Source organism: Lactuca sativa, chromosome 4 (assembly GCF_002870075.4).
Source record: "Lactuca sativa cultivar Salinas chromosome 4, Lsat_Salinas_v11, whole genome shotgun sequence".
NCBI lineage: Eukaryota > Viridiplantae > Streptophyta > Magnoliopsida > Asterales > Asteraceae > Lactuca > Lactuca sativa.
In genome coordinates this window covers 182,817,818-182,829,803 of record NC_056626.2, presented here as the reverse complement: position 1 = coordinate 182,829,803, position 11,986 = coordinate 182,817,818, and the positions used below count along the sequence as shown (strand labels likewise).

General features: G+C 45.0%; 2 protein-coding genes across 2 annotated transcripts; both read left to right on the top strand.

Moving 5' to 3' along the window:
- Positions 1-6,296: 6,296 nt before the first annotated feature.
- On the top strand, positions 6,297-6,695 carry LOC111900826 (uncharacterized). Its single transcript, XM_023896714.1, has one exon. The coding sequence runs from the start codon at positions 6,297-6,299 to the stop codon at positions 6,693-6,695; it is 399 nt and encodes a 132-aa protein (XP_023752482.1).
- Positions 6,696-8,201: 1,506 nt separating this feature from the next.
- On the top strand, positions 8,202-9,905 carry LOC128133558 (uncharacterized). Its single transcript, XM_052771043.1, has 3 exons — positions 8,202-8,885; positions 9,030-9,470; positions 9,552-9,905. Exons 1-3 carry the CDS (start codon positions 8,202-8,204, stop codon positions 9,903-9,905), a joined length of 1,479 nt encoding a protein of 492 aa, XP_052627003.1.
- The last annotated feature ends 2,081 nt before the right edge of the window (positions 9,906-11,986 follow it).

Genomic DNA, 11,986 nt, shown 5'->3' with positions numbered 1-11,986 from the left:
GGTGGCATGATTCTGCCACAAGTTAAGAGACGCATACTTGATAAGTCATTTGAAATGATTAAGGAAGGTTTATAAATTGTAGTTCTGAACATTTCTGGGTTTTGTATGTTAACAGAAACTTCCAAAAGAAAACAAGCGTATGATTAATGGGATACTCAAGGAAGTAATAAATGCGTGTCAATTTCATTGATATTAGTATATGATACAATGATCAGGAAAATTTGACATTTTATAGATAGACATGGCAATGGGGCGGGTTTGGAGCGAATCGACCTTGATCCAAACCCTTTTAACAAATTTCAAAATCCAATCCAAACCCGCTCCGTAACCCGCAGGGTTTTGAGTAATCAAATCCATATCCTTATCCACCGAATCAACGGATATCCAAACCCGCCCCATAACCCATAGGCTTTTTGAATTATCAAACACATTTTAATTAATTCATAAAATAATATTTCTTAAATAAAACAAATGTTGATTTAGAAAACACATTATGTACTTGAGGACTTCCGATTGGAATTAAAAATCACTATTGTAGTAACTTCTGATTTATTTTTTACTGTCAATTGTAGTGATAGAAAATAGCAATGCCAAACTTTTTTTCAGTTGATGAATGAATTTATTGATTTATGAATGAAATATGATGATTTCTTGATGAAATATAAATGAAATGACATCATAGTTCTTAGTAGAAGACTGAAAGTCTAGAAGTCGACTCCTTGATTCTTATGTATAAACAGTTTGGACTTTGGCATTTTCCCATTAAACTTTTGATTGGAATTAAAATTAAACTTTAAGCAATATAAAATATAAACCAATAATTCAAAATTTATATGGGGCGGGTTATAAACGGAGCGGATCAGTGATGATCCATACCCGACCATTTTAATAAAAGGGTTAGCGGGTATGGGTCGTTAACGGGTAAAAGAATCAAAAACTATGCTCCGAACCCATATAATTCTTAAGGGTTTGGATCGGATTAGGGTCAAAACCCGCTCCATTTCCAGACCTATTTATAGGTCTAGAGTACATCAATGAAAATGGGAAAATTTGATAGCATTCCGGCCTCCGAATTGTGTACTCACAATCCGTCGGGTTTACATTTATACAAGAATAGGTAAAACCGACACTTAGCCGATAGATATAATTATAGCGTCAGAAGTATGCGTTCTACTCCGAGTGGGTAGGGCGCTGCGGAACATGGTAGGTAGTTGTGGAAGTCTTAGCTCGGGCTACCTGACGTTCAGCCTCGATGATACGCCTGTCCATTGCGGCTTGTTGCTCATGGAACTCCCTTACTTCGGCTCTAGCAGCAGTAATGTCTTTCTGAAGGGAAAAGGTGTGCTCTATTGTCCGATCGTGTTCTTCATCTAGACGACGAAGACGTACCGCAGTGACAACAGCGGTGGCCCCAATGTCCAAGAGTTGGCTGGCATTTGCTCTTGCTTGCTCGCCTGGTTGGCAATGCGACGTACCATGACAGGGAGCGCCCTGTCAATCGAACCCCTGTTGCGGAGGTTATAAAAGCTTCGCGCCATGCCATAGGGTGGGAGTTGCCCTTGTTCCCTGCTCCATTGCTTCAGATCCATAGCCCAACGGGGCGTCGGGCCCTGAAAGTCTCATCGGGGAATTGCTGCTCCTCAGGGAGGGTTGTAGACCTCAGGCTCCGAGTTTGTGCTCCCACCATCTCCTTACTCTTCTGATTCTTCGTCTGGGTCTTCCTCAGGATCCTCTTCGGGTTACTCTTCTGGTTCTTCTTCATGAATTTCCTCTTCGAAATCCTCTTTTGGGTCGTCCTCAATCCAGCCTCCATTTCCTTGCTTGGGATAGTAGGGGTCCCCGGGAATGTGAAATCCTGCCATTTTGTCTGGTCGAGAAGTAGAGGTAAGAAAACTTGGGAGAAAAAAAAAGTAATTTTTGATAAGAAAATATTTATTTGACGATTTTCTAATTTTAACTAAGTATTGTGGTTTGCACAATTTTTGTAGCTCTTATGGTTCTATAAAATACACCTATAGTATTTCAAATTTGTAAGTTTGATTCTAGTAATTTCTTTGGTAAGTTTTTGACTTGTTACTCACTACGACCATTCCTTGACATACGTTGGTCAAGTCCAGGATAAATATAGTTGATCATGCTATATTTATTCTCGATTTGATTACATATCCCGAGGCTTAGTTGTAGTGTCGCAACTTGCCTTAATACTTTTATAAAATTTTGCTATGATACAAGACCGATGCATGCGTGTACTTATACTTTTAATTAGAAAAATGTATATCACTTTAATTTATTAAAAGTATCGTTTATGAAAACGTTTTGTCAGAGGATTTTTGGTCCCTTTGCATTTATAGTTTGTATATTTTATGTGGTTCGATATAGTTAGTTCACTATAAACAATGCTCTGATACCAATCTGTCACACCCCCAAACCAGAATGGTGGAAACATTCGGGGGTGGGTGACTTCACGTACTATCATTACAGTTGAATATTGTAAAGATAGTAAACACAACCATCATATATATAACAAAAACTTACATTGTTGCGTAATACATGTTTCAAAAGAATATTACAAATATGATGATTTAAAATGTTTTGATAAAAGACGCCTTAGCGTTCCTTCTCCAATAGCTGATGGTTATTTGTATTACTGATTCCCTAAGAAATACAAGTAGTTCTGAAAAGTGTCAACAATTAAGTTGGTGAGTTCATAAGCGTTTTTGTACTGAAATTTGTATGTCTTTTAGTAAAAATAACTGAACGTGTTTTCCAGAAAATCCAATATTTTCTTCTCATAGTTTGAAAAAGTTCCAAAGGCTGGAGTGCAATAGTATCTTTCATGCTCAAATTATGAAAGTGAAATTATAATCAAAGTAATGTATTTACTGAATGCATTCAAGAGTCTCATAAATCAAACTTATTTAATACTTCCATCTAAGTTTTATAACCATCCTATTGACCCAGACTGCCTATAACAACGTCCTTCAGGCGTTGTAGTCTTATGACGTTTGTCACCCCAGACCTGCCGGTCTAACTGTAGCTAACAGTTTAGGTGCGGGATTGTCAGTCCCGTATAGATCTATACACAAGTATCACGCTCTCCCTCCAAGAGATTATGGTTTATAATACAGGGCTTGAAATGCATACTTGATTGTACGTTGAAGTTGAGTGTCTCACAACACTTAGTATTAATAGATTTATGAAAGAAAAGTCTATATTTCATGTAGATGAAAGTATTTCATTTTCACAATGTTTACGTAAAGATGTAATGAATAGCTTGTAAACTATACCCATTATAATTTTCCGAAAGTGTGTACCATTTGGTGATAAAAACTCGATGAAATACTAACTTTGTATATAGTTTATACGTTGATATCGAAGTTGTTTAACATTTGTAAAGTGTAGGTGGTGTTGTAACATCCGGAATTTCAGGTATTATATTTATTCGTTGAATCTCAAGTTTTGTGGAAGAACTCGGCGAGTTGATGCGTAGACTCGCCGAGTAGAGACGCGAATCATTATCCGGGTGGATGGCTGGACTCGGCGAGTCCACGTTGTTTAATGAAACCCTAATTCCTCGGGTTTGGGGCCTATTTAAGGGGCCTTATGGCCGTCATTTTCGGCTACCAGACCCCAGAGAGAAACCCTAAGTGAGCTAGAGCGTTTGTGAGAGGAAAGGAGTCATTTCTTGATCATTGTCAGTGTTTTTGCAAATAGAAGAGGACCAAGACAAGAGGAGGCTGAAGAGGGTGCTAATCCAGTGATTCCAGGGCTCAGAGACTTCATTTTGAGGTATTCATTCGACCCTTCTTCAGTTTATGGTGTAATTCTTAGAGTTAGGGCTTTTTAGCCCCTTTAGAGGATGGTTATATGGAGTAATTGGTCCCCTATCGTGTTGGTGTTGTAGATCTGGACCCAAAGAGGTCCAGAGACCCTTTTCCCTTGAGCTTTATGAGTGTTAATGGGGGTTATGAGCTTAGGATGTCATTTTAGAGGTCATATCTTCAAATAAGGCCTTTGAGCCTTTGCATGAGCACCAAGATGTTAGCTTTACGTGATTATAATGCTTTGGGAAGCTGGATCTATGGTTTAGAGGAGCGGATCTGACCTCAGGAGGTCAGTTTAGCTTGAGCATGGCATGAACTCGCCGAGTCCAATAGCCGACTCGACGAGTAGGACAAGGGTTTTCCCGATAATCACACAGTTGGTGACTCACTGAGTTGGGGAAGTGACTCAGTGAGTCAGAGGGAATCTAGAGGACAGAGTGCACGATAGTACTCGCCGAGTCAGGAGCCGGACTCGGCGAGTTGGGTCGGGACATTTCACAGATTGTGATCAGTGATGATTTGCAGAGTTGAGGATTGACACAGTAAGTCAAATGAGGACTAGGAGAGTGAAGAAAACATGTGGACTCGCCGAGTCATAGTTGTGCACTCGGCGAGTTTGGTCAAGGTTGACTGTTGACTTCGTTGACTTTTAGGGTTCGTCAATGTTTGGACCTTAGAGTCATCGGAAGGGTAGGATAGTCTTTTACCCTTCCTAGAGGATGTATAGAGAGAGAGAGACAGAGGGAGATTAGCCTAGCCCTGAGGGTTGTATTAATTAGAGTATTTATTTCATGTGATTAGGCAGGGGCTAGACCAGAGTTTACCGAGTCAGAGATTTACTGAGATATCCGAGGTGAGTCTTCTCACTATACTTTACCTTGAGTAGGTAATCAGAGTTATGTGATATAGTGTTTGTATGCTATATATGTGTTATGTGTTGCACTGCACTATTCTATGTGATTTATGTTGTGCATGTTTACAGAGTTTGAACCTGAAGGTTCACAGAGATAGAACCTGAGGGTTCACAGAGTTTGGGTTCACGGACCCACAGAGTTATAGCCTCGAGTGGCTAATATGTGTTTTAATGGCGTGTCTAGGGCAGCACAGCAGAGTTGCATCCAAGCCCTAGAACCGGGCACACCAGCCAGATCCAGCCCAGCAGGCTCAGCGCCCGTTGGCGCCCCCGGGAGCGAAACGCCCAGGCGAAAGGCTCGCGCCCGCCAAGTGACGCTCTTCGCTCCAAGACAAAAGTACAGCCAGGAGACAAACAGTGGGATCAGAGCATTACCGTCAAAGCCAATGAGAGCGCTCTGACAGTTGAAGGCGCATGACCCTCCAATCAGCTCCTCTGATCCTCTCTCCCCAAAAAAGCGATCCTATCTGGTACGGACCAGACAGGGGCGCTAGGTATAAAAGGACGCATTCTCATACTAGCGAGGTAAGCTCCCCAACCGATCTAGAAAGAACAAACACAAACCCTAAAGCCATCCTAACTTGACCGTCGGAGCGTTCTCCCGGGAACTCCTCCCGGGAAGCGGCTGACGACCCTTGTTCTTTGTGATCTTGAAGTTACAACCAAGCAACCAAGAAGGTCCCATCCCAGAGTCAGAAGCGAGGTCTCATCAAGAGAAAGGTTCCATCATTTGGCGCCATCCGTTTGTGAGACGAAGAACACAAACAAAAGCACGAAATCAAGCATCAATGGCGTCCAACGGTAGCAAGGGACGACCAGTTAGTCCCATACGTCCCATGGCGACGTTGGATGAAACGTCACCGCCTACAACGACCAATAGGCCAGTTTTGGGCGAAGGAAGTTCTACAGCAGCCGCCGGAAATATTTCACAACCGTTGTCTTCTCATCAAAGAGTAGCTCCGGTGGAGCTACTTTCGCCCACACAGCTTCAGACGCCACCGTTCTTTGCGCCGCCGCTGCAACAGACGCAGACAGTCCACTCAACTGCACCTCCATCAAGCCATATTTTCAACCTTTCACCATCGTTTGTAACACCTACATCGTTCCAGATGACTGGTGGACAGAATTCCGCAACGCTATTACCACCATTGGCGCAAATCATGATGAACAACTCACCACCCGTATACCCAACAGTCGGAGCATGGACTGGACCGACTATTCCCCCGAACAACAATTTACAACAGCCGATAATGATCAACCCTGTTACATCCATGCACCCTTTCTCCACTAGCCATCCCCTCCAGTTACCATTCCAACCATACCCCTTTTATGGACCAAGTCCAAGCTACCTTACGCCCTTACAGCATGGAATGAGTTTGCAATACCAGCAAGGGACGTCAACTGCTCCAAAATAGGATGGTTTTTCCCGGAGTGTAACATCTCCGTTCATTAAAGAGCTGCTGGATTACGAAATACCAAACACTGCGAAGCTCCCGACGCTTAAAAAGTACAATGGAACCACCAACCCAGATAGCCACATTGATATGTAAAAATGGACGATGACGTCGTTAAAACTTAACGAGAAGTTTTGGTGCACATACTTCCCGACGACGCTCGATGGCAACGCCGGCACATGGTTCAAAACGCTACAACCGGGCAGCATTTCAAACTTCGCTCAGCTCAAATACCTCTTCCTCACCAAATTCATGCAGCTACGTAAATACAAAGGCGATTCTCATTCAATTATAGGTTGCAAACAAAGGGAGGGGGAGACTGTTCGAGAATACTTTACAAGGTTCATAAACACTACGTTGGATGTACCGGGGCATGACGAAGGGCTCATCGCTGGTGCTTTCACATGGGGACTCTTGCCTGGGCCCCTCTCGCAAAAACTCATGGGAAAAAAGCCTCTAACACGAGCTGAGTTGAAAGAAAGAGTGGAGCAGTACCTATGGTAGGAAGAGGGTGAGGCAGCCAAGCAGGCCTACTTGAAGGCTATGGCAACTAGACATCACCACTCGACCCACGTGGACTTCCGGGGGGGAGGAAGACACTATGGCCAAGCAAGAAGACCATCACCATGTTTTCGACCATTTATTAAAGACGACAGACGGGGTCGCCGCCCAGAAGTATATGCAGTGTCTGAGAAACAGCAGCCAGCCAATTCGTCTAAGAGTCGGTACTGTGAGTACCACAAAAGCAAAACGCATGATATAGCTAGCTGTTCGGTGCTAAAGAAGGAGATGGAGGAGAAACAACTTAAAGGAGACCTGGTGGAGGTGGCGCGAAGCCTATGCGCCAAATTCGATGCTGAGAACGCCAAGGGTCCATCCCGCGAAGGAGTTCAGCCCAAGGAGATATTCATGATACGCATCAAAAGAAGCAGGGAGGAACAGCGAGGAGAGCAAATCATTGTTAAACCGTCAGCACGCGCGCTCACGTTCTCCATATAGGATCCTCGGACAGACGGTTGGAAGGGCGACAACCCTCTGATAATACAGGCATCCATCAAAGACGTGACTATCCATAGGGTCTATGTCGACATCGGGAGCTCAGCAGACATCATCTATGAGCATTGCTTCCGGCTTCTCCCGGATCGCTGGAAAGACAATTTGCGACCTACGACGGGTAGGCTGGTGGGATTCACCGGCAACAGCCTGTGGCCGTTGGGCATGATCCACCTCCCCTTAACAATCACTAGCCACGACAAGCAGCGGAAGAAGACCGCCCTGATAGACTTTGTGGTCATTCGACACTCGGCAGAACACAACATCATCTTGGGAAGAACCTCCCTCTTGAAGCTAGGGGCCGTACCTTCAACCATGCATGGGATCATGAAATTCGACACACCAAAGGGCGAAGCCACGATTTTGGCCACTCCGCCCAGAGAATTGTGGTGCTATATGGTTATGAAGCCAGCAGAAATAACCAAAGGGCCCAAGAGGCCCAGGGGCAATCCAGAAAAAGGGAAGGAGGTAATCAATGAGGGATATCCTGATCAGCCGATCGATGTTGGAAGCGACCTCCCAAGCCCCACAAGAAGAGCACTGGTCGACCTGCTAAAACGCTACAAACATGTATTTGCTTGGACCCCCACGGATATGGTGAGGGTAGAAAGGAAGGTCATCGAACATAAGCTGATGATCAAACCGGGGGTAAAAGAGGTTAAGCAGAAGAAAAGGGTACAAGGAGGAGACCGTAACAGGGCGATCAATGTAGAAGTGTCTAAGCTGACGGAGGCCGGAATAGTAAGGGAGGCGACGTTCCCAACATGGATTGTAAACCCAGTTATGGTCCGTAAGCAGGATGGGTCGTGGCGCATGTTCATCAACTTTTCTGATCTAAACAAGGCATGCCCTAAAGATTGCTACCCACTCCCGGAAATCGATCAAAAGGTAGAGTCGCTACAGGGATACAAGTTAAAATGCTTCTTGGACGCATACAAAGGGTATCACTAGATATTGATGAGCAAAGAAGACGAAGAGAAAACAGCCTTCTATACAGACCATGGCACGTTCTGCTACACCAAGATGCCTTTCGGGTTAAAGAACGCAGAGGCGACATACCAACGGCTAGTTGACTCGATATTCGCCAAGCAAATTGGAAGTAATATTGAGGTATATGTAGATGATATGGTGATCAAGAGCCCAAATGAAGAAAAGATGCTGCAAGACATCGAAGAGACTTTCAAAACATTAGAGGTAACCAAGATGAAACTAAACCCAGCCAAATGCACGTTTGGAGTGGAAGAGGGGCAATTCTTGGGCTACTATGTTACTAGACAAGGCGTCCAGCCTAGCCCGACCAAGGTCGACGAGTTCATCAAGACGGCAACCCCAAACTCTCTTAGAGATGCACAAGGTCTGAACGGGAAGCTCACAACTCTAAGTAGGTTCATCTCAAAATCTGTCGACAAGGCTATGCCACTGTTCCACACCTTAAAGGGATGCATCGAGAAAAACAATTCCCAATGGACGAATGAAGCTGAGAAGGCACTCCAGAGAATCAAGGAGGCACTGCACAAGCTGCCGACCCTGGCAACCCCCATCCCGAGAGAAACATTACGAGTGTATCTATCGACGTCAGGTGAAGCGATATCATCGGTATTGGCTGTGCAAAGGGAAGGAGAGCAGAGACCGATATACTTTGTTAGCAGAGCACTGCAAGGACCAGAAATCAACTATCCCACGCTGGAAAAATTGGTGTTGGCACTCATCTACGCTGCGAGACGATTAAGGCGATACTTCCATGCACATTAAATCGAGGTACTCACAAGCTACCCCATTAAACAGATCTTGCTTAAGCCAGAGACGTTGGGTCGGCTGGCCAAGTGGGCAATTGAACTGGGAGAGCACGACATAAACTACCGCCCAAAAACAAGTATCAAAGGGCATGAGTTGGCTGATTTCTTACTAGAAATTCCTGACGGAGGGAATCCGGCGAAAGAAAAGGTGTGGGTAGTTGAAGAGGCCCCTACCGACGACGGTTCATGGACCCTGTACACGGACGGAGCGTCCAGCAGGGAAGGCTCAGGGGCGGGGCTGATCCTGACTAGTCCAGAAGGAGAAGAGGTAACCTACGCCCTCCGTTTCGACTTCCATACATCGAACAACGAGGCGGAGTATGAGGCACTGCTCGCAGGATTGCGACTCGCCAAACAGATGGGTGCGAAAGCTGTAACAGCGCTAACCGACTCAAGGTTAGCAGCGAACCAAGTCAATGGGAGTTTTGAGGTAAGATACCAAAGAATGGGAAGGTATGTAAAGATGGTAAAGCAACTGGTAGGATCATTCGGCCAATTTACAATCAAGTAGATACCCAGAAGTGAGAATAAAAGGGCAGACGCTTTGAGCAAGCTAGCGTCCACTTGTTTCGACCACCTGTCAAAGAAAGTTTCAGTGGAGGTGCTCCGGGAGAGAAGCATTGATGAACAGCAGGTGAACATCCTAACCCCCGCTGGACCCACATGGATGACGCCGTTCCGGGAATACCTCCAGAGAGGGGTGTTGCCGGACGACCATGACGAAGCCAGAAAAATACGTATAAAGGCGCCCTCATACGCAATGGTGAACGGGGAGTTGTACAAGAAGGGGTTCACGTCTCCATGGCTAAAATGTTTAGATCAAGCCAAGGGGAGAGAGATATTGCAGGAAGCACACTCAGGGTAGGTAGGCGCACATGAAGGAGCAAGGGCTTTGACAGGAAAGGTGCTACAAATGGGGGTATACTGGCCAACGATACATCAAGACGCAGTAGAAGTAACCAAGAAATGTGGGGAGTGTCAATCTTACGCCCCAGTCCAGGCGGAACCCCCGGCGCCGCTAAGCAACATATCCAGCCCGTGGCCTTTCTATCAGTGGGGCATAGACATAGTGGGTCCATTCCCAGAAGCACCAGGGAAGCTGAAGTATATGGTGGTAGCCGTGGATTACTTCACAAAGTGGATTGAAGCTGAACCATTGGCATGCAAATCTAGGAAGCACATGATAAAATTTGTGTGGAAAAACATCATGACAAGATTTGGAACACCTAAGGTTCTCATCAGTGACAATGGTTTGCAATTTGCTGAGAACCCGTTCAGAGAATGGTGCACTGCCAAAGGGATAAGCCAACGCTTCACATCGGTGGCACACCCTCAAGCGAACGGTCAAACGGAGGTGTCCAACCGAACCATTGTCAATGGGATCAAAAAGAGGTTGGGCAAAGCAAAAGGGAATTGGGCAGAGGAGATACCAATGGTGCTATGGTCATACAGGACTACACCACGGAAAAGCACAAGGGAAACCCCTTTCAGCTTGACATATGGGACTGAAGCCATGCTCCCCGTGGAAGTGGCAGTGAATACGCTAAGGGTGGCCAACCAAGATGAGGAAAGCAACGTACAAGGCCTGAGGATAAACTTAGATATCCTAAAGGAGAAATGTGAAGAGTCGGGAGTACGCCAAGCTGCGTATAAACATGCAACAGAAAGGTATTACAACCAAAGGGTAAAGGAGAAGGCCTTCAAAGTGGGAGAGTATGTTTTGAGGAAAAATGAGGCTAGTCGAGCACAGCCCCAGGGAAAGCCGGCCCAACGTGGGAAGGCCCATACAGGGTCACAGAGGCAAACAGGAACGGGGCATATGTGTTAGAGACGATGGAAGGAAGACCCATTCCAAGAACATAGAATGCTAGGAACCTAAAGAAATATTTTTTCTAAGGAAGAGGAAAGATGTAACTCTAGTTGGTTGATATCCCATTGAGTATATTGCACCTTAGAAGTATTTAGAGTACATTTATCCATGCTAAGTGACACGAGAATTGATACTCAGTGTATTCCCATGTTTAAAGGCATGAGTTTAGTACTCGACATATATAAAATTTCATGCATAAGTGACATGAGCTTAATACTCAGTGTATTTAAAAAACCCGCGGTTAAATAGTAATGCAATTGCTGATTTCTCATACTTAGTGTAATAATCTCCAACGATTGAATGATGAGTGCTAAGCGCACTCAATGTGAACACTTAGCGTGTCAATAATAACAAACAAGGCAAAATATTTGGCACACCTTGAGCAATAGGCAATTAACGAATAAGCCAAGCACAAAACACAAAAGGAGATAATAGATAATGCTTAGTGCATATCAAACACATACATATAAAAGAAAAAACATTGTTTTCGGAAATTCAACCATTGCAAAGCAAAACACATAGACTAAACAAAACAAGGAAATATTACGGCTTCGAACCATCACCAACAGACTTATAACCAACCACAGCCCCCTCCACAACATCATCCGCACTCACTTTCCCAGCCAACCCATCAGAAATATCCCTATCATCTGCCACCTCATCAACATCGCCACCTCCAATGCCTGCTCGACCATCACCACCTCCAGCACCAGCTTGACCATCACCATCTCCAACACCTACTCGACCATCACAACTAGCACCACAATCTTTACCATTCCCTCCTACACCAATTTCATTCACAAGCACCATTTCACGACCCGCAGCATTCTCAGGAGTGCCCTCTGAACCAAAAGAACACAACTCTTGCAAACCATCAATACCCATCTCACCCAGACCCAACAGACCTGCGTGATCCATACTAGCAAAGGATAAGAGAGCATCACTTACGCTAACCACAGGCCCGACAGACAGCGAACTAGCACCCGCCTCCCCACTTTCACCACCACTTAAAGTTTTCTGGACAGATTCAACTCCGGCCACATATGCAGCATGGGGGATAAGACTGATAGCATTGG